Source organism: Macrotis lagotis, chromosome 1 (genome assembly GCF_037893015.1).
Source record: "Macrotis lagotis isolate mMagLag1 chromosome 1, bilby.v1.9.chrom.fasta, whole genome shotgun sequence".
NCBI lineage: Eukaryota > Metazoa > Chordata > Mammalia > Peramelemorphia > Peramelidae > Macrotis > Macrotis lagotis.
The window spans coordinates 722,330,581-722,354,847 of record NC_133658.1 but is presented as its reverse complement, the minus strand read 5'-3'; the positions used below and the strand labels follow the sequence as shown (position 1 = coordinate 722,354,847).

The following is a 24,267-nucleotide window of genomic DNA, read 5'->3' as shown; positions in this document are numbered from 1 at the left end:
CTCTGCCCTCTAGGCAATTGCATTCAATAGAAGAAAACTACATATAGAATTGTGACTGTGAAGCAATATTTTGGTTTGAAAAGTTACAAGGAGAATAAGGCAAGTCAAGAAGATTGATACAACCTTTCTAAGAGCAGTGTCTGTGTTGGTTTGATTATGGTTCTAACACCAAAGCAGAGGGAGGAGGAACATGGAGTGTACATGAGCAGGGAGGTCATAATATAATGACCAGAGAGTATTATAAAACTTGACTAGAGCCATACATGGATCACATGAAGCATTACCACATTAGAACACTGGTTCTGTATACTTGTGATTGATCATGCTCTAAGGCATGATCCCTGCTCCAAGCTACAAGAGCACCATTAGCTGGTGAGGAAATGGCTAGAGAATGAAGTGAAACACAAAAAGAAGCCAGCCTGGCCTGATATGACCTGTCCTAGTTTAGGAACTCACTAATCAGAACAGGGCCCCAGAGTAAAAGCTTGGAGATGAAAGGGTTAAGTCCTCTAAGAACTGTCCAGGTATAGCAGTTGATGAGATTTCATGGAATTAAAAAAAAAACTATCCATTAAAAAAAATCTGTATTAACAACTGAATTTTTAATGAAGTTATTTATTTCCTCCTTTTATTTAGGGTTGAAATATAATTCTATTTAATAAAATAAAAAAATTAATCATTGTGAATTGTTGTATTCTTTTGCAGTCACAGTGTGCCCAATATGCTGCAGACCGAAGAGAAGAAGAAAAGATGTGTGATCACCTTATCAGTGCTGCTAAGCATCGAGATCATGTCACAGCCAATCAGTTGAAGCAAAAAATTCTTAATATTCTCACAAACAAACATGGAGCATGGGGAGCTGTATCTCATAGGTAAGTTTCTAGTATTAGTCTTTAGAAAAACAAAGTATGACAAAGTTAATGCTACTTATTAGAAAAAAAAGTTTTAAATATTTATTGCTGGTTGTTGCTTTTTCCCTTTGAAAATGTTTGGTGATTCCATTTCAACAAAATTTTCTTACACAAGCTTCTCAGAAGCTCAAATGAAAATATTTCACCTTTACCTTTCAAATCATTCTTCAGAATATGTGGATGTCCTAAAAAACTAAATGTCAATTCTTTCAGAATCATTTACTGTTTTGCTTACTTAATTTGTATCATTTTGCAATCACTTTCCCACATATTTTTAAAAGATTGTTCCATTTTATAAAAACTCATTTTTCCTTGATTTTAGACTAAGAAACTTTTTTCAATCTAAGCTTTTAGAAGATAATTTTAATTTTTCATGAAAAGGTTTCTATCTCACACAGTGAATCTTCTATAGTATATATAATTCTTCAAATAAAGGGAAAAAATAGGTTACTTATTCTTTGTGAAGATTTTCTTCTGTGAATGTTACAAAGAATGAGGCTAAGCTTCATCACTCTTATGAGGCACAAAGATAGATCTGAAATCATAACTACCTGGATTCAAATTCTAAGTCTTAACACTTCCTATCTTTGTTAAGACAAATAAATCACTTAATAATCTCTCTGCTTCCAAATCCAAGATAGAAAGCAAAGCATGTATATATTTATGGAAACTATGGCATGATGGATAAAGGGTTGTGATACTTCCTAGCTGAGTGACCATGAACAAGTTAGCTATCTGGTAATAGGCAAAAAAATATCCATATTACCTACCTCAGAATTATTGGATCAGAGGTTTTTAAGATGCTTTGCAAATTTTTAAGTGCTACATGTTATTTTTATTTTATCAATCTCCATTTTTTCCTTTTGCTCAAGTTATTTGTCATTTTATGGACCTGTCACCTCCTAAAACAGTTACTATAACTTCATTTTCTGCTCATGATGCAGCTCAGCTTGACAAAATAAGTGTTAACTGTTTTTACTTCTGAATCCTAGGCAAGCCGTTCAGGTTCTCCTTATCTCAACTCCCCAAGACTGATTATCTACTAAATCATAGATCAGTCATGAACTGAGTGCCCACACCAGAAATTCCTTACACTGACTTAAATCACAAATCTTAATTCTTTTAATACCTTTTTTTTTTCCATCTATGTACTTTAGACTTCAGGAAATTGAACAGGCTTGTCTTCAAGATAATATAATAAAATTAATACAGAATTGATTGACTCCATAATTGATTTGTGGGTCAGGAAGAGGGAGGAGATGGGTCATCAAGAAGGTAGTCAGAGTAGTCTTGCCTGTTGTCAAGAATTTTGCATAAGGGGTTTTTGGTTTGCATATTTAATTTGGTCTGTAGTCCTATTGGAGGTTGAGTGCAGTGGATAGAGCATTGGATTTGGAATTAAGAGTACAAATCAGGCCTCAGGCACTTATTACCTGTGTGATGCTGGTCAGGTCACCTGATGTCTGTTTGCCTCAGTTTCCTCAACTGTAAAATGAGGATATTAAGAGCATCAGCTACCCTGGGTTGTAGTATGAGGTAGCTATTTATATAGTACCTGACCCAGAGTAGGCACTTGATAAACTTGTTCTTTCCCCTTACTCCCTTTGCCTTGGTTCTCTACACATAGTACATTAGTGCTGTTTTTCTCTTCTTTTGTTGTAGTACTTTTTCCAGTGATGCAGTTCTTTTATACTTTAGTAGCTAGGCTCCCTCAAAGTTGCTCTGGTCAAATAAAATCATCACCTGAAGAATAATGTTCTGCTGAATGCCCTTTGGGCCTATGCATTCAGTCTGCCCTTAGGCCTGACACTGTGCTTGGCCTGACAGGGCAGATCAGCCAGACTTTATTATGCCTGGGCTGTGTGTAGATGCTGCCAGGTATTGAGTTACAAAACAAAACATCATAATCTTTACCCTCAGGGAGCCTGCCTTTCACTAGGAAGCACTGTTCTCATATAAGTCCATTTAAAACATATGCAAAACAGATTCTAGATGACTTGGGAAGGGGTAGCACTAGCATTTGGGAAGGTCACCAAAGACTCCTCCTATGGAGGCGGCACATGAGCTGAGAGCTGAAGCAATTCTGGCAGAAGTGAGGAGAGAGAGGGAGAGAGAGAGAGAGAGAGAGAGAGAGAGAGAGAGAGAGAGAGAGCGAGCGAGCATTTCAGTCCCAGAGAAAGCCTGGGCATGGGCACAGATAGAAAAGATGCAACTCTATGTATGAGGAGAAGTGAAGAGCCTAGTTTGGCTTGTTCTGTGGATATAGGAAACAAGTGACGTGATAGTCCAGAAAAAGTAACCTGGACACACCATTAAAAAGCTTTAAGTGCTCCACAAAGGAATCTGTATTTTATTCTAGAAACAACAGTGAGCCACTGGAGGTTTTTCAGCAGAAAAATGACATGGACAGACCTGTACTTTAAAATTATCACTTAGACAACTCTGTGAATAAGTTGGAGAGCCTTCAAAAGAAGGAAATTAGTTAATAGGCTGTTTTAGGAATTCAGTTGAGAGATGATGAGGACCTGAACCATGGTCATTGTGGTGGTCTTGTTTTTTGATATTCCAATCAAATTACCTATCCTCCATTTTCCATTTTCTAGATTAATTGTTTTTACTATGAGATAGTTTACATTCTCCCCATGGAATCTTTTTGCTCCATTGCACAGCCTCAGTCCTCTTCTTGTTTTTGTATTCTAGAATGTTTCATGTGACATATATCTCTCTCTCTGTTGATGTCAACCTTAGCTGAGAAAATTACCATGATTTTTTCTTGGATTTATCAATCAAGTCTCAGTCAGTGTGTTTTCAATTTCTTTCAGAGGTCTTGTGTTGGAGAATCTGGTCTATGCTTCTTCCTCTGCTCTCTTTACTCAGACTGCTGCTTTCTCTTTTTTTCTAAATTGATATTTTATTTTTGCAGATACATGCTATGAAAGTTTTTCAATATTCATCCATATGTATATGTGTATTTTTAAGTTACATAATTTCCTTCTACCCTCCCTTCCCACCCCCCTCCCCTCAGTGGCAAACAGTCAGTTTAGCATTGTACATATATATTTTTGATAAACTTGTTTACAGATTAGTCATTTTTGCATGAGGAATTAGAATTGAATGAAAGAAATACATGAGATTTTTTTTTAAAGTATATGTAGTGCTCATCAGATTCTGAAGGGTTTGTTGTTTTGTTTTGTTTTTCTTCCTCTGGATGGTGATAATATTGTCCATAGCAGGTCTCCTAGGGTTGTCCTAGCTATCTGAACTGCTGAGAGGAGCAACATCCATCAAGGATAATCAATTCACAGTGTTGTTAATGTTCTCTTGGTTCTGCTTCCCTCACTCAGCATCAGAACTGTAATTCATTCCATGCTTCTCTAGAGTCTAACTATTTATGGTTTCCTGTAGAACAATAGTACTCCATAACATTCATATATCATAACTTGATCAACCATCCCCCAGTTGATGGGCATCTTTGCCACAAAAAAAAAGCTTCTATGAATATTTTGGAACAAGTAGGACTTTCCCCATTTTTTATGATGCTGCTTTCTCTCTATCTTTTTTTTTTAGGTTTTTGCAAGGCAAACGGGGTTAAGTGGCTTGCCCAAGGCCACACAGCTAGGCAATTATTAAGTGTCTGAGACCAGATTTGAACCCAGCTACTCCTGACTCCAGGGCCGATGCTTTATCCACTACACCACTTAGCTGCCCCGCTGCTTTCTCTTTTAAGGAGAATACTCTTGGAACAGGAAAGGACAGAATATATACAGGCTAATGAATCTCAGGCAGAAAATTGGTTATGAATCCCATGCCTGATGCGTTAAGGATACTCAGGTCAGGCAAATTGTATCCCAAGGTAGTGAAAAAATTGTCATGTGGGATTATTGGTCTGTTGTCTGTAATCTTATAAAGATACTGAAAAAAAAGGAAGTGATAAAGTAAGACTGGAGAAGTTCAGATGTCTCCCTGATTTTTTAAGAAAAAAAAAGCAAGAGAATGATATTAACAAACTAATAAGTCAATTTGAATTCATTTCCTGTAGTGTTTCTAGAATTAAAGGCTTATTTAATGAATATCCAGATACAAAACTGGTGGTAATCCTGAGCACAGTGGAGACATCTTGAGAGAACCCTGCATCTTGAGTTAGAAGGACTGGTTTGGTAAGAATCAATCAAGTTCAGGGAGGCTAGGTGGCACAGTGGATAGAGCACCAGCCCTGGAGTCAGGAGGACCTGGGTTCAAATCCGGCCTCAGACACTTAATAATTGCCTAGCTGTGTGGCCTTGGGCAAGCCACTTAACCCCATTGCCTTGCAAAAACAAAAAAAAAAAGAATCAGTCAAGTTCAAATAAAGGAGACCAGTTTGAATTGAGACTGAGAATATAGACAAAAGGGAAATCTGGAGGTTAAAAAAAAATCAGTCAATAAAAGTAGGAATCTGTTCTTAAACACAAACTTCCCTACTTAGTTTAAAATTTTATTGCATTATTTTCATAAAAGATGCACATATTTTTATTAGGAGCCAAAGGAAACAAAAATACAGCCATCAGGATTATCTGATCAAAAAAGAAGCCATGGATTAAAATAGATGGGAATAAAATGAAGAACCTAAGAACTTCCCTTCAACTTATTTTTTAAGGTGGCCATTTATTTGATTTTTTAAAATAATTTTTATTTACCCCCAAATCCATGTAAAAACAAGTTTAACATTTATTGGTATTCCTTTTTTAAGTTTTAAGTTTCAAATTCTATCCCTTCCTTACTCACTGCTTCCCACCGCCACCCTCTACCCCCTTAGACAATAAGCAATATGAGAGTCATATATGTGCAATCATGTAAAATATTTACATATTAGTTATTTTGTGAAAGAAAAAGGAAGGGATAGAGAGAAAGAAAGAAAATGAAAACTAGTGTGTTTCAATCTGTATTTAGACTTCCATGGTTTTCTCTGGAGTCAGATAGCATGCTTCATTATAAGTTCTTTGGGATTTTCTTGAATCGTTGTATTGCTGAGAATTGCCAAGTAATTGGGTTCTTCACTATTCAATATTATTGTTACTGTATACAATGTTCTAGTTATACTCACTTCACTTTGTATCAGTTCATGTAAGTCTTCCCAGACTTTTTGAAATCATCCAGATTGTCATTTCTTAATAGCACAATAATATTGCATTACAATCATATACTATAATTTCTTTAGTTATTCCTCAATTGAGGGGTATTCCCTCAATTTCCAATTCCTCAAAAAAAAGTGTATACAAATATTTTTGAACAAATAGTTCTTTTTCTTTTTTTTAATGTAGTTTTTGCTGGATCAAGAGAGAAACAGTTTTATAGCCCTTTAGACATAGTTCCAAATTGCTCTCCAGAATAGTTAACTCAGTTCACAATTCGACCAACAGTGTATTTATATCCCAATTTTCCCACATCATCTCTAACATTTATTATTTGCCTTTTTTCGTAATATTATCCAATCTGATATATGTGAGATAGTACCAGAGTTATATTACTTTGCATTTCTCTAATCAGTAGTTATTTAGAGCATTTTTTTGTGTGACTACAGATAGCTTTGATTTCTTCATCTGAAAACTGTTCATATCCTTTGACCATTTATCAACTGGGGAATGACCTGTTTTCTTAAAAATTTGACTCAGTTCTCTATATATTTGAGAAATTAAGTCTTTAACAGAGATACTTATTATTAAAAATTTTTCCCAGTTTTCTACTTTCTTTCTAATATTAGTTACATTGGTTTTATTTGTGTAAAATTTTTTAACTGTATATAATCAAAATCATCCATTTTATATTACATATTTCTTTATTTATCTTGTTTGCTTCACAATCTTTCCTTATCCATAGATCTGACAAGTAAACTATTCCATGCTCTCCTAATTTACTTATATTACCCTTTATGTGTGAATCATGGAACCATTTTGACCTTGTCTTGGTGCCTAGTTTCTGCCATAAGTTTTCCAGTTTTCACAGCAGTTTTTCTCAAAGAATGAATTTACCCCCCAAAACTTGGATCTTTGGGTTTATCAAACAATAGAGGCTACCTTCCTTCACAATTTTTCTCAGTAATTGCCTAGATATTCTTGACCTTTTGTTTTTCCAGATAAATTTTGGTATTTTTTTTCTTTTATAAATTTTTTGATTTAGGTAGAATTGTAACATTTATTATATTGGCTCTGCTTACCCATGAGTAATTAAAATTTTTCCAGTTGATTAGATATGACTTATTTATGTGAGAAGTGTTTTGTAATTGTTTTCATATATTTCCTGAGTTTGTTTTGGCAGGTAGACTCCCAAGTATTTTATATTTTAAATGAAATTTCTCTTTCTATTTCTTGAAGTTGAACTTTGTCAGTTATATATAGAAATGCTAATGATTTATACAGATTTATTTTGTATCCTGCAATTTTGCTAAAGTTGTTATTATTTCAAGTTGTTTTTCGTTGATTCTTTAGAATCCTCCTTCCATTAAGCTTTTTTAAAAATTGTAGAAGACGATGGTAGCCTATCTAAGGAAAGTGAACTTTTTTGGTAGGAAATGGGAAGGCATTGCAGAATTTCTCTCTAATCATTAAGTTTTTCTTTTTAACCTTTGATAATCACTGTCAGTGAACATTTATTAAGTGTAGACTTTTTGTGAATCATTCTGCTTGGTAGGTGGAAAAATGTGTTTCTCTGGATTGTTAAAGAATTGTTAAAGAAGAAATAGGTAGTAAATAATATAAAGGAATTTTCTGAAGACTATATAATTGTTATTTCTTAGAAACATGTTGGCTTCAGATTCTGTGGTAATAAATTACATATAAGTTATATAATAAATTTAGTTAGCACTCTTATCATTCAGTATGTAGTTAGTTTGGTAGAGACCTAATGAGAAATTTCATAGTTATATGAAGTGATAAAAAGTTTTCAAAGGCAATGCTGGCAGATTCTAAATTGCCCTAGATCCTACAAAAGTGGAGACTGTAACAGAGTTGAATAACATATTTTCATCTGAAGATCAACCTAGCAAAATTCAGAGGTGCTTATTATTAAAATCATAACCACAATGAAATGACCACAAATAACCTCAATGTCAATACAGAGGAAATTCATCAATAAGATCATAGATCTTTTGAAATAATGAAGTGACTAGGAATAAAGAATATGATCCAGTAATTGGGAAACTAAAATTAGGTCCTTGCATATGTTGGGATCCCAAAACCTCAGAAAAATATATTTGCATTTTTTCATGAAAAAACTACTTGTGTGTGTGTGTGTGTGTGTGTGTGTGTGTGTGTGTGTGTGTGTGATACTGAAGTATCCATATTGACTATTTAGCCCACAAATGGCATGAAACTTACAAATTTTCCCCATTTTATAACAAGTGCCTTAGGTTATAGCAAAATTATCACATTCTATCATTCTTTTCTTATTTAGATGCTAATTATGAAATCTGTACCAAGGCTGTAGAAAATACATTTCAACCACCAACATCTGGCTTTTTGGCAGACGTCTGAGGCATTTTTGTTGCAATTACTGGAGATAGTACATTATTAAACTAGTGAGGAAATCTCAAAGCTCTTTTGATGTGGCTTTTTTTGAGTTTGCCTCTCAGTTTAAAAGATTTTTATTTATATTTTTCTGCATATATAAAATAATATTGGCTTTGTCTATTTGTTTATTTTTAAATGCCATGAAAGAGAAAAAAAAGATTTCGAGATTTATGTAGGTATTGCAATATAGTTAAACCAGTGATTTTTTCTTCGCAAATATTTTGCCCATTTTTCATGTTCACAATACATATATATATATATATATATATATATATATATATATTTTCTTCTCTCTAGAAATACGTGTTGTAATGATTTTACGTTGTTTATACACACAAAAGAAAAGTATTATCATGTATTAGACAATAAGCATCTCTTGATATTTGTAGTCTCTTACACATTAATCTCTTTTGTCAATAACAAAGGCTCTTGGTTAAATTAGAAAGCTTCCTTGCCCTAGAGTGCTGTATTTTGAATTTAACTGTCATGGATACATTGTAGAGAAAGAAGACTATTTATGTTTATGGCATTTTAAGTAACTTAGTAAAACCCTTTGAAATATACAGAAATGGCTTTTTACTGTCATCCCTGTTCACTTAATCCTATGACTGTGACATGATAGTGCTCCCAGAAAGCTCTCTTAGGTTCTTTCAATAAAACAGATAAACATCAGGACTTAATGAGTAGTTTAGATAGGGGAATTAACTGTATTATGATGTAAATATAGCATAAATACTGAATACAAAATATACTACCAAACAATTTTTGTAGCAAGGAATATAGATACTTTGCTTCTAAAGGGAAGCCATAGAAAGGTTATTTGAGTTTAGTCTCTTTGATATTGATTATAAATAGCAATAATACAACTTTTAGTTTCCCCAGGTATTTCATTTATTTTGTATTATCTTTTTATCTTTTTTTTTTGTAAGAAACTTATTTGTCAACCTAATTACAAGACTAAAAGAGGAGAGGAGTTTGACCTGATCCACAGCTCCCTATCCAATCCCTGTGCTTTTGATACCTGTTGAATGGGTCATGATCTTGGGGATGGAAAGGACTAGAGTTTTCAGTTGCTTGATGGAAGGAAGGCCCCTGGATTGGGCTAGGGTGAGGAAGGAGTGAAGTAGAAAGGTAAGGCCCTGCCCACTTTTTTGTGCCCTCCTGAATAAGGAGGGATCAAACTGAGTTGATTCAATCCCCTGGAGGAAGTTAGGTAGATCTGAGTTTCAACATCTACCTCTCTCCCCTTCCCTTCATAGGAAAGGCGCAAATGGGATAAGGCCCAAGTTAAAGCTCAGATTGAGAAAGTCCATCATTTCCAATATTCCATTAGTGGCTGATCAGACCTGGCTACTAAGTCCCCTTGGATTCTGTTCTTGCCACCACCATGGGACCTCATACATCTTATCTAGGTCAATATCTACTTTCCAGCCCATCTTCTCCTGTGCCAGCATGGGATTGGCATAGCAGCTGACCACGTCCCCTTCTCTACAGACCACAATTTTATATAGAATCTTATCCAGAGGCTTTCTCTATGGCATCACCACTTGGAATACAGTATAGCTGGTGCCTGTGTCCAAGTTATAGATCCAGCAGCCACATTGTTCCTGGGCTTTCTTCAGGTCTGTGAAGTGGTCCTTAGCCAAGTCCATGACATGGATGTATTCCAGACCCCTGTCCTATCCATTGTGTTGTAGTCATTGCCATAGATATTGAGGACTTCCTGCCATCCTGCTGCCACCTGGAAGACATAGGGCATTAGGTTTTAGGGGATGCTCTGTGGGTCCTCGTCAATGCGGCTGGTGCACATCTCCTTGATGAAGAACTTGGTGGGTTGATGCAGCCCCCAGTGGGTGTTTCTCATCCAGGGGCAGGTAGTGGGAGTTCCTGAACATAGTAGCCAAGCTACTGAACACCAGATTCTTCACCCCATAGGTATTCATGGTCTCAAACAGCTAGATGGTCCCTGTGAGGTTAACCCTGTAATAGTCAAGGGGTTTGTGCACCAATTCCCCAACCACCTTGGGTCCAGCAAAGTGGATCACAGCCAAGAAACTACTTATTAAAGAGACCTTCCTATACAGTTTTGTCTCCTCAAACTGTTACCTTCTTGCCCATGACTTCTTTCACTCAAGTTAAACTCTCAGGCATAGGGTCCCTCCCACAGATAATACTTTCAAAGCTGTCAGTCACCACAGCTGGTAGCTAGCATCTTCTCCCATCCTGCACACTTGGTCAGCAGCCAATGTCCCTCCTGGATAGCAGGTATAGATGGTGTGGGCCAACTCCTGGTCAGGCAGCTAAGATTCTGTATTATCTTTTAAAAGTATTTTGTATTCTTGTTAGTCAGGTAACATTTCTTTAGCACCTACTTTGTGCCACGTATTAATGTAAGAAGCAGGAATTCAAATAAAGGCAAAAACAGGTTCTGTTTTTAATGAGCTCACAGCCTAATGAGGAAGACTCCATGCAAAAAACTATAAGAAATTAGCTGTAGACTTCCAGTCATGATGGCTGAGAGAAGCCAGGCACAATTTTAAGTTCTACTGGTTTTCCCTCAGACCTAACATGAACCAAGCCTCTTTACAAAATTTGGATCCACAAAACCCAGAGAAGAACAGTTACTAACAAGGTCTGGGTCAAGAAAACTTGCTTGGGTCAGACAGTGGAGAGCCAGTGCAGGGAGGCAGGGTTAGGCCTGGGGACTAATCAGAAAAGTGGGGGGAAATCTTTGCTGTTTTTGTGACAGCAGGGAGAGCTCCAGTGCAGAAGGATTTACTGTGTGGGGTGAGAGAGCTGCAGCACAAAGATTACACATTGATCTGGTCAGTCTGTCTGGTCCGGAAGACCAGGGCCATGAGCCCCCAGGTTTTCAAGGAAGAAAGTGACTCTTCACAGAACAAACACCACCCCAGGCCCAAATGTGGGCCACATATCTCCCTCAGTGCTGATTGAAGATTAAGTACATTAACTATATAGCCCTAGGGCACAGCCCATATTGTTCAAGGATAACCCAGATCATGATGCACCCCCCACACACACACACACCCAGGCCTCTAGAGTGGGCCACTAATCAAGGTCACAAACATTCCAGGGGATCTAGCATCCCCTACTGGCTGGCCAATGTGGAGTTACTAAGCCCAGTGAGCAAAGGCTCTAGGGATTTCAACACCAAATGTCTATGAACTAGCCTCCCCCCCAACACAAGATCCTAGCTAGGAAAATGAAGAAAAGCCATCAGAGTGGCTTTGAATTGAAAAGTTGAAAGTTACCTTGAAGACAAGTATACTTACTCAAAGAGTACTAGAATTTCAGAGGAGAATATGAATTGATGTCTAGCCCAGAAAGACTTCTTAGAAGAGATCAGGAAGGAGTTTAAAATCAATTGGAAAAAATGGGAAAAGAAATGCAAGAGAAAATTAACACTTTGCAAGGGAAAATTAACATCTTGCAACAAGATAACAAATCCTTTGAAAGTACAATTGGACAGATGCAAAAAAAGAAAATAATTCTGTCAAAACCACTTTAGGCAAATGGAAAACTCCTTTAAAAATAGAATTAACCAATTTGAAAAGAAGTTGCAAAAAGCAAATGAAGAAAGTTCTTCTCTTAAAAAAGACTGGAATCTGTAGAACCTAATGACTCCATGAGATCACAAGAATCTGTTAAATCCAAAAAAAAAAAGGAAAATTAGAAGAAAATGTAAAAAACCTCATCAGCAAAACAACTGGCCTGGAGAATAGATCCACAAGAGACAACTTAAGAATCTTTCAGCTTCCTGAAAACATTGAGAAGCAAAAAAGGCTGGAGTTCATACTTCAGGATATAGTAAAGGAGAATTACCCTGATATCATGAAACCAGAGGGAAAAATAGTTATTGAAAGAATACATCGATCCCCTCCTGAAAGAGATCCCAAAATGAAAGCACCAAGGAATATTATGCCTAAATTCCAAAACTGTCAGATAAAAGAGAAAATCCTGCAAGCAGACAGAAAGAAACAATTTTAAATACCAAGAAGCCATATTAAGGATTACATAGGACCTGTGCATCAACATTAAAGGATTGAAAGGTCGGGAATTTGATATTCCAAAGAGCAAGGGAGCTTGGAATGTAGCCAATAATTCACTAACTAGCAAAACTGAGCCTTCTCTTCCAGGGGCAAAGATGGATATTTAACTAAATAGGAGACTTTCAACTTTTCTTGATGAAAAGATCAGAGTTAAATAGAAAATTTGTTCTTTAAATAGGAGACTCCAGAGATAAATAAAAGCTTAAAAAGGGAAAAGGAAAAAAATTGTTATCCAGTAAGATGTAACTGACTCTGTCCCCACCTGGGAGAAAGATTCTCATAACCTTTGAAAATTGTGATTCTATTAGAGAGAATATATTTAGCCAGAAGGAATAAACACTCATGACTTGTCTGTAACTCTGATAAAATGATTTAAAAATAATATCTCCTTAAAAAGGAGGGGGACAGCAAAGAGATGGTAGGATGGAGGAGATTGAATGGGGTAAATTACATCACATGAAGAAATACAAAGGACCTATTACAATAGATGGAGTAAAAGGAGGAGGTGCGAACTGCCTGAATCTTACTCTCATCAGATATGGCTCAAAGAAGGATGAACATACACACACTCAGTTAAGTTTAGAAACTTATCTTAATTTTCACATATTAAGAGGGGAAAGGGGGAGGAGGGAAAGAGGAACTGGCAGAAGGAAGAAGGGGCAAAGGGAAAGGAGAAAGAAAGAAAGGGGAGGGATAATTAGATATAAGGGGACAAACACACTGAAAAAGGTGATATTCAGAAGCAAACTATCAGGGAATAAGGATAACATGGAAAAAATGGAAAAAATACAAATAGAGGGAATAAAGAGTTAGTAATTATAACTTTGAATGTGAATGGATGAGCTGCTCCTCCCATAAAATGTAAGCAAGTATCAGAATGAATTAAAAACCAGAATCTTATAATATGCTGCTTATAACAAACTGATTTGAAGCAGAGATGCAGTTGGAGTAGAATATATTATGCTTCAGCTGAAGTGTAAAAGGCAGAGGTAGCAATCCTAATCTCAAACAAAACAGTTACAAAAACAGATCTAATTAAAAGAAATAAGGAATGAAAATAAATCCTCCTAAAAGGTACCATAGTCAATGAAGCAATTTCAATACTAAATATCTATGCACCAAGTGATATAGCATCTAAATTATTAGAGGAGAAGCTGAATGAGTCATAGGAAGACATAGACAGCAAAACTCAACTTGTGTGAGACTTCAACCTCCCTTCCACAGAATTAGATAACTCTAACCATAAAATATGCAAGAAGGAAGTTAAGAAGGTAAATAAAATGTTATAAAACCTAGACATGATAGACCTTAGGAGAAAATGGAATGAGGATAGAAAGGAATATACCTTTTTTTCTGCAGTACATAGCACCTACACAAAAATTGATCGTATACTAAGGCATAAAAACCTCATAAATGCAGAAAGGCAGAAATAGTGAATACTTGTTTTTCAGACCATAATGCAATAAAAATCACATGCAGTAATGGACCATGAAGAGATAGACCTAAAACTAATTGGAAATTAAATAACCTCATTTTAAAGAATGAGTGGACCAAACAACAAATTATAGATGGAATTAATGATTTCATCCTAAATGACAGTAATGAGACAACATACCAAAACTTATGGGTTATAGCCAAAGAAGTTATTAGAGGATATATTATATTTCTAAATATATGTATCTCTAAATGAATAAAATAGAGAAAGAGGAAATCAATTAAGCATGCAACTTAAAAATTAGAGAAAGAACAAGTTATAAACCCCAACTAATTACCGAATTAGAAACTCTAAAAATTAAAGAAAAAATTAATAAAATCAAAAAAGAAATCTATTGAACTAATTAATAAAGCCAAGAGTTGGTTTTATGAAAAAAGTCAATAAAATAGATAAACCTTTGGTTAATTTATTTTAAAAAAAGAAGAAAATCAAATTATTATTATTATCATCATCATCATAAATGAAAAAGATGACCTTACCACCAATGAGGAGGAAATTAAAGTAATAATTCAGAATTTATTTTTCCCAATTGTATGCCAATAAATTTGATAATCTAACTGAAATGGATGAATATTTACGAAATTGTAAGTTGCCCAAGTTAAATGAAGAGGAAATTAAATACCTAAAGATCTCAGAAAAAGAAATTCAACAAGACATCAATGAACTCCCTAAGAAAAAATCTCCAGGGCCAGATGGATTTACAAGTGAATTCTATCAAACATTTAGGAAACATTTGGTTCCAATTCTATATAAACTGTTTGGAAAAATAGTTGAAGACAGAACTCTGCCTAACTCCTCCCATGACCCCAATGTGTACCTAAGCTAGGAAAAGTCAAAAACAGAAAAAGAAAATTATAGACTAATTTCTCTAATGCATATGAATGCAAAATCTTAAACTCTTAGGAAAGCCATTCTAGCAGATTATCACTAGGATAATATACAATGTCCAAGCAGGATTTACACTAAGAATGCAAGGTTGGTATTAGGGAAACTGTGTCAGTAAAATTGATTCTATCTGTAACAAACCTAACAGAAATCATGATTATCTCAATAGATACTGAAAAAGCCTTTGACAAAATACAGCACCCATTCCTACTAAAAACAGTAGAGAACCTAAATGGATTGTTCCTTATAATGAAAAGCAATATCTATCTGAAATCATCTACAAGCATTATATGCAATGGGGATGAACTAGAGGCATTCCCAATAGGATGCCCATTATCACCACCATTATTCAATACTGTATTAGAAATGTTAGCTTCAACAATTAGGAAAGAAAAATAAATTGAAGGAATTAGAATTGGTAAGGAAGAAACAAAACTATCATTCTTTGCAGATGACATGATGGTATACATAGAGAACCCTAAAAAATTTATCTAAAAAACTACTAAGAACAGTTAGCAACTATAGTAAAGTTGCAGGATATAAAATAAACCCACATATATTACTAGCAAGATACAGCAGCAGCAAGAGCTAGAAAGAGAAATCCCATTTTAAAATAACTTCAGACAATATAAAATACTTGAGAGTACTCAGCCTTTACTTTGTAGTCACCTTTGCCAGTCACCTTTTTATAGAAATTAGTTTTTTTTAACCAGGAATATGGTTGTGAAAACATTATTATTATTAATTATTGTTGTTATTATTACACTTTGAGAACATTTGTAGTACCTTTTCATTATTCTTTATTTTAATGTTCGTTTAGAAGTAGTCTTTCTGGGTTTTTCTGAAATTTAATTTGCTCATCATTTTTTTATAGAAGAGTAATATTCCATTGCATTCATAATCACATTTCTGTAAAAACTCATTAATTTTCCATCAACATAAGATGTTCCTTCCATATTTGGCTTTTGACTTCATGAATAATTACAAAGCTATTTTAATTTATCTTATTTTCTTACGTATTTAAATTGAGGTTATTAGAAGAAATCAAGACATTTTAATTCTGATGAATCTGCTCAATATATTTAGTATACTAGCTTTTCTAAAATGTTATCACTCTCTGGGCAAATCATTCATTCATTACTGCTTATTATTGTTGTTGAATAGTCTTCGTCAGGGGCAATTAGGTGGCACAATGGATAGAGCACTAGTCCTGGAGTCAGGAGGACCTGATTTCAAATTTGGCATCAGTCACTTCATTATTACTTAACTGTATGACCTTGGGCAAGTCACTTAACCCCGTTGCCTTGAAAAAAAACAAAAATAAATAGTTTCCATCAATTCCTACTCTTCATGACCCCATATCTGCTTATCTCTATGATGAAAAGAAGTTGAATTTATCTTACACTGTTTTCCCAATGAGAAAAAAAATTCTTTGAGCTAAATTTAAGTTGATGAAGTATTTTTTTTCTCTAGGTAACATAAAATAGGGTTAGTAATACTATCTGTGATTTCATTTGTGTAAATTCCCAGGATGAGGAAATTCCCTCTGCCAGTGTTAGACTGCTTCTCTGTAATTTATTATCTCAGAGTTACCTAAAGCAATGAGAGGTCAAGTGACTATCACATACACCTAGCCAGTCAATATTAAGAAGTGGGATAATGAAGCTTGAACTGCCTTTCTTATCCATATATTGTGATGCTTCTTTGTTATATTTTGTTACTTTGGAAAAAATTAAGGCTAAAATTTTAAATAGTTCTTTTTTTTGGTCAGAATATGTTTTCTTTAAGAAAAGGAGGAAATAGAAATTTAAAGATATTCAGGGGGAAAATGTGAGCACTTTTAAAGCACCTTCAATGATATTAGCAAGTTCTTGTTAAACTACTGAGACAGAAAGCTAAGGAATTAAAGACACTGTTACCTGTCAGAAAAGAAAACCAATACTAGTAAGATGTGTCTCCAGTCAATCAAATTCAGTCATCTTTACTGATTTAACCTTAGAGCACTAGCATTGAGATAAATGACAAAAAATGCTTTTGTATACAAAGGTTGATATGTGCTAGTAAATAAATAGCTACTTCAGGTTTGGGCAACTATGGAATGAGAAAAATAATTTCTTCCATCTTAACAGCTTTTTCAGTCAAGATAGATCATAAAAATGTGACTCATAATTTATCTGAAAGCTGCAAATTATTATGTCTCCATGTGTACATGGTTAGAACACAAACTGTTTTCTCTGAAAATAAACACAGCTCCATTCTGCAATCATCATTCAGTGTACCAAATTGCAGTCAAAGCATTCTATAGATAGAGATGTAGAGAATAGGATATTACATGAAATAGCATTTTATGCCCTTTGAGCATCAAATGATAATTCCTGTTATTTCTTAAATTATATGAAATTAAATGTAACAGCCATTTCAAGAAAGAAATTTTGAAGTTTAAAGAAAAAATTCCAAAATGAAATCTCAAATGGATAGTACCTTATAGACCAGTTGTCTCCAAGAGAGTAAGGGACTTTTTTGAGAAAACCGGTTAGTGCACTTTGCTTTTCATTGTCCACCTAGCTTTTGTTAATACACCTTTGTCATAGGTGATAAGCAGAGCAAAGAGCCAATTCAAGAGGTACATTTCTAGTTGACATTGTAAGATTAAACATGTTTTTCACTGTTTAACCATTTATGTGAGAATAAGTTGTTATAGAGTGAGAGACCTCCTTAGTATCACTTTTGCTGTCTGGTAGTAAATGTCTCAAACCTTGAGATTTCCATCCTTTTTCAGATAGAAGGTACCTTAATGCTATCTTCTTTGTACTTATTTGGGAATCTAAAGGTAATATATAACTCAGTTATGGTTCTGTGAATTTTTAGTAAATGTAAGCTCTTGGAGAACAAGGATTATTGAGTTTTATATTCCTGACATCAGCCACATAGTAGTTGCTTAATAAAAATGTGTGTCTATTTGAACTGAATTGGAAAAAATTCTGTTCAGTTTCTAAGTCAAAGCCAGCATCAGCATCATCATAATCATCATAATGTTTGTCCTTCATTCTCAAAGAAGTCCGTGACATCAAGGAGGTGATGCCATGACAAGCACATGAATTGAATTTGTGTGGAAAGGATGCTGTGCTAAGTCACCAGCCTCACTTTCTCCTCCAGGGCCACCTGGGTCCAGTGGTCTGATATGAATCAGGACAACTGGAGATGGCCATCAATACAGAGCAGAGTCAAGTGACCTGCCCAAGGCCAACACAGTAAGTGGCAAGTGTATGAAACCCAATTGGAACACTCGCCCTCCTGAATCCAAGGCCAGTGCTGTATCCACCGTGCCACCTAGCTGCCATACTCAAATAAACTTGAAACAAGTATAAGACTATCTTTAATATTTACAATATTCCTCCATTCCTAATATTCCTTAAATCTCTTCTCAACTTTCTCTGGTGACTATTCTCTTCTTCATATTGTACAAATTTCTCATATTACAAAACTAAAATAGCCAACTCAAATTTCAAAAGACTAGAATTGCAAATTTTGAAATTAAATTGTTATTTTCATTTTTAAATGACTACCTTATTTTTCTCCTATTAAGTACAACAGATTGGCCTTTGGTATCATGTAATGGCACTCCCTTCTCCTATAATAATATTCTGTGAGGACTTCTCATTGGTTTTGATACCTCATTCAATCTATTTTCAAATTTCTGGCTGAATTATTTTGAAATAATAGATAAAATAATAAATAATAGATAAAAAATTTATTTGACCTTATTATATTATATTCCTATAATAAGGTAACTCCTCTACTTTTTTGTATTTTATTTTTTAATTTTATTTATTTTTCCAATTATATATAAAGATATTTTTCAACATTTTATTTTAGTTAAGTGTTCACCACCTATCCTTCTCTCCCCTACTTTAAGATTACAAGTAAATCTGATATAGGTTATATGTACACAATCACACACATAGTTCCATATTAGTCGTATTGTGTTCAAAAGGAAAGAAAAAACAAAGAAAGAAAAAAACAGAAAACCCTAATTTAAAAAGTGAAAATAGTATGCTTTGATCTGCATTCAGTTCTTGGCTGTGGATGGCATTTTACATCTCAGGTCTTTTGAATTGTCTTTGATCACTATATTGTTGAGAAAAGCTAAGTCTTATCATAGTTGATAGTCACACAAGGTTGCTACTACTGTGTACAATGTTCTCCTGGTTCTGCTCACTTCACATAGCACCAGTAAGTGTCTAAGTGTTTTCATGTAAGTCTTTCTGGGTTTTTCTAAAATTTGCTCATCATTTTTTATAGAAGAGTAATATTCTATTGCATTCATAAACCACAACTTGTTCAGCCCTTCCCCAGTTGTCTTCCCATAAATCCTCTGTACATTAGAAGTATGATTTTAATGTTTAAATGAGATAGAGATCAAAGTGAGTCTTGAATAAAATAAAAATTCAAAGATGTTCAAAATATATTTATTAGATAAATTTGCTTAACAAATTTGCCGGGGGGGGGGCAGCTAGGTGGAGCAGTGGCTAGAGCCTGGCCCTGAAATCAGAAGGACCTGAGTTCAAATCCAGCCCCAGACACTCAATAAAAACCTGGCTGTGTGACCTTGGGTAGGTCATTTAATCCCACTGTCTTAAATAAAAAATTTTTTTTAAATTTTTGTCAAGGCATTCAGTTAAAGAAAAGATATGGGAAAACTCATTTTTCCAATAAATTTTGTCAGATAAAATAAAAATAAACTTTTTTCTTTAAAATTCCTCCCCTACCTTAAATGAATCATTCTTGCATCATAGAGATTTAGCACCTCATTCATTTTTTACTTATACAACACAGAAAACATTTTCACTAATGTTTTTATTTTAAAATGATACAAATCATCTAATATCATGACTCATTAGTAGCACATTTAGACAGGCAGCAGATTGTAATGTTTCCAGATAAAAATAGCAAAAGCCATGTACATAATATCAGTGTTGATGCTAGAATGTCTGATGTAATTTATTCAAGTGAAGTGAACTTTAGTTGGTAAAAATTAAGTTATCTATATGTTTCCTTTTACTCAGAAAAGAAAAAATAATTCAGAAAACACTAATAGTGCTTCCTTCAAGTCCTATGTATATCATATATATGTATGTTTGTGTGTATAAATACACATATGTGTATATATGTCATTTCCACAGTGATTTACTTTTAGTTATAAGAAATCTTAATTGATAGTTTCGTGCCAGCTTAATATTTTAATTCTTTTTTTCCTAGAAGAATTAGTAAAGCTAACATAACTAATAAGTATGCTATTCATATTACTTGGATACTTGAGAAAATAACTTTTTAAAAATTTATTTTGGAGTTGTTGTTTAGCTAAGATCAGGGAAGTCTACCTTGAATAAAAGCTAGGGTATTTAAAGAGGAAAAAAATGCAAAATTTAGTAAGAAATTAGTATCAAAAGATACTTAATTTCCTTAATCTAAAGGTTTCCTGCAGCAGCTGAGCAGTTCACTATCATTCAGTGCTACAGTAAATTTTCCATTAATGTGGGATATTATAAAATATGAATCATTATGGAATGTCTGTCTGATATTTGTTCATTCATGTCACTATTATGTTTGAATATTGCCAAAATGCTGTAGTAATTAATTGCATGATTTTTTCAAGCGTTTTTTTTGCTGCATTTTTTAATGTAGCTAAAATTAATTATGCTATTTAGTGAATCAGTAAACATTTTCACCATTGAGTATGTGAAACTTTTTGTTTAAAAAAGTTGAAAGAAAGTAATTGTTAGGCTAAATTTAAAAAATATATATACTTAGTCATGTTAGAAGACACTTTCATTCCAAAATGTTAAACGGTTCAAAATTTTTTCATCTGACATTTTTGTTTATAAGTATAATTTTGCTAAGTATTGATTAGCTTGATTAGCTACCAACAGATTGTATCTTTTTCTTTTTCACATCTGAATCAGGCATACTTAGATTTTTTCCAAAAGGTGCTTACTTTTCACTTATGTAATTCTTCAATTTGGTTGAAAAAAGTTAGTAATAAGGGCTGGCAGCTAGGTGGTGTAGTAGATAAAGCACCAGCCCTGGAGTCAGGAGTACCTGGGTTCAAATCCAGTCTCAGACACTTACTAATTACCTAGCTGTGTGGCCTTGGGCAAGCCACTTAACGCCATTTGCCTTGCAAAAACCTAAAAAAAAAAGTAATATTGTGTAATTGTCATTGCATAGCTGTCTTCAAAACCATCAACTTCTTCTTTCGGAAATCTTTATGTTTTCTTCTAACACTTCCATTATCCCTTTCTTTCCAATTCTCTCAGAAAAGAAAACAAAACTACTTGAGGATCTTTTCATTGCCATTTCTCATTATTAATGTCACAACAATTGCCTTGCCTTCTGCAAATATATAACTTACCTGTTACCTTTTTGCATCCCCCTCAACCTCCAAGAAACTAATTATTCTAGATTAAGCATATCATATTGAGATACCTTCCATAAGCATTTTTTCAAATAACCAGCCATGTTAAAACTTCTAGACAGGGATATATGTGTATAGATTTGGTTACCTAGAGAAGGTCATCAGTATTGTACATCAATTTCACGCCAGCCTGCTTGCCTGGTTCTGGATAATGAATGATGTTCTTTATGCTTTCCAAGTCTCCAGTGGAGTGATACAGACTGTATGCTTGCTCCCATACTTTTTAGCATGATGTTTTCAGCCATGCTGACAGTAAGGAGGCATACAGCATCAAGGTCAGCTACTGCACAGATGCAAAATCCTTAAGCTTGAAAAGGCTACAAGCCAAGACCAAAGTAGAAGGAGTGTTGGTGCATGAATTTTTGTTTGCAGATGATTGTGCACCTAATGCAGCCTCTGAAGCTGATATGCAACAATGTATGGATTGATTCTCTGCTGCTTGTGCTAATTTTTGCCTAACAATTAATACCAAAAAAACAAAAAACAAAAAACACAGTGCTCCATCAGCTAGCACCACACCATCCATATGTAAGACTATCACTTTTGAATACCATGAGTAAGTTTACTTACCTTGGCAGTGCACTTTCTGGGAGATTCAAATTGATAATGAGATTGACACCTGTATTACCAAAACTAACTCAGTAAAGGGTGGGGAAAGGAGGTATTAGACTGACTACAGTTTACAGAGCCATTACACTGACCTCATTATTGTATGCCTGTGAAACCTGAACAGTATACTCTACAGCCAGTAAAGATCACAGTGTCTGGCATATGGTTGGTGCTTAATAAGTTTTTGTAGTATGATATTTCATATTAAAATCACGTGTCCATTTAGAATATATTATGGAATATGAGGTAGGGTGTTGGTCTTAGCCTAATTTCCTCCAGACTATTTTCTAGTTTTCCCAGAAGTGTTCTTTCCCCAAAAATAGTTCATTGAACATTGAATTACTAAATAGCCCTATTGTTTCTGATTTTTCTCTTGTCTAATGTATTCCACTGAAGTACCTCTCTATTTTTAACTAATACCGGATATTTTTCATGATTGCTGCTTTAGGGGTGGAGAGCTGAAAGTTCTCTTTCCCTCTTTGTCCCTACCTCTTTTTATTATTTCCTCTGATATTCTAGAACTTTTTATTTTTCAAATGAATTTTATCATTATTCTGTTTTGTTCTATAAAGTATTTCCTTAGTAATTTGATTGGTGTCACAAGAATATTATAAATTAACTTTAGAAGTATTTTTGTTTTTATTATATTGACACAGCCCTGAATAAGCATGAATATTGTATATTTCTCCATATACTTAATTTTTCCTTTATTTCTTTTTGGAGCATTTTTTTAAAAAAAAATTTCATTTGTTTGATTTTCCAATTGGTAGTTTTGACCAGTTATTTTTTGTAGCATTTTGAGTTTTACATTTTTCTCTCTCTCTCCCTGACTTCCCCCTTCCCCTGAAAAAAAAAGCAATCTAATAAATGGGCTCTACATTTATAATCATGCTAAACATATATATCCATAGTGATCATTTTGTGAGAGAAGAATCAAATCCAAAAGGAAAAAAGAAAACATTAGAGAGAGGAAAAAAAGATACAGTGCATAAGACAACTTTTAAAAATTGAAGATGATAAACTTTGGTCTTTGTTCAAACTCCACTATTCCTTACTTGGATATAGATGATCTTTTCCATCACAAGTCTTTTAAAATTATCTTTGATTAATATACTGCTGAAATGAACAAGACCATTATAATTGATCATCACCATATGTTCTCAGTTTGTATAATGTTCTTCTGATTCTGCTCATTTCTATTCTGCATCAATTCATGCAAGTCTTTACAGGATTTTCTGAAATCTCTTCCCTCATGATTTATTATAGAATTATAGTGTTCCATCAAATTTATTTACCACAATTTGTTCAATCATTCCCAAATTGAAGGGCATCCTCTTCAGGACACAGACTTAGTAGTGATATTGCTGGATCAAAGCATATATATGTGTGTGTGTGTGTGTGTGTGTGTGTGTGTGTGTGTGTGTGTGTGTGTATATATGTATATATCACTTCATAACTCTACCAATGATGATGTTATAATGTCCCAGTTCTCATAATATCTCCAGTACTGATTATCTTCCTTTCTAGTCATATTGACCAGTCTGATAGGTATGAAGCACAGATGTTTTAATTTGCATTTTTCTAATCAATAATGATTTAGAACAATTTTTCATGTGACTATAGATAACTTTGATTGCTTTGTCTGAGAATTGCCTTTCCATATTTCTTGGTCATTTATCAATTGGAGAATGACTTTTTTAATATAAATTTGACTCAGTTCTCTATATATCTTAGAAATGAGTCCTTTGTCAGAAATACCAGTTGTAAAAAATTATTTCCCAACTTACTATATTCCTTGGTTGCAGTGGTTTTGTTTGTGCAAAAACTTTTTGATTAATGTAATCAAAATTATCCAATTTGTTTTTTATAATGTTTTCTATGTTGTCTTTGGTCATAAAGATAGATCTGATAGGCAAAATATTCCTTTTTCTCCCAATTAACTTTTTTAAAATTTTTTTCCATTCAAGAAAGATTTTACTTATTTTGAGATTTACAACTTTCCCTTAATCTTGTTTCCCTCCCCTCACCCCCACAGAAGGCAGTCTGTTAGCCTTTACATTGTTTCCATGGTATACATTAATCTTAGTTGAATGTGATGAGAGAAATCATATCCTTAATGAAGAAAAATAAAGTATAACAAATAACAAAATTACATGAAAAGAGAACAGTATTTTTTTCTAAGTTAAAGTTAATAGTCTTTGGTCTTTGTTTAAACTCCACAATTCTTTCTCTGGATACAGATGGTATTCTCCATCACAGATAGCCCAGAATTGTTCCT

At 34.1% G+C, this 24,267-nt stretch overlaps 1 protein-coding gene and 1 pseudogene across 7 annotated transcripts in view; one reads left to right on the top strand and one right to left on the bottom strand.

Moving 5' to 3' along the window:
• The window catches only part of NBEA (neurobeachin), a 796,125-nt gene that overhangs the window by 429,413 nt on the left and 342,445 nt on the right, over positions 1-24,267 (top strand). For all 7 annotated transcript variants that reach the window (XM_074216034.1, XM_074216037.1, XM_074216036.1 and 4 more), the window contains one exon: positions 706-872. In XM_074216034.1, the coding sequence (XP_074072135.1) occupies positions 706-872 (167 nt within the window). The remainder of the gene's footprint in view (positions 1-705; positions 873-24,267) is intronic.
• LOC141510208 (UDP-glucose 4-epimerase pseudogene) lies at positions 9,796-10,606 on the bottom strand (annotated as a pseudogene).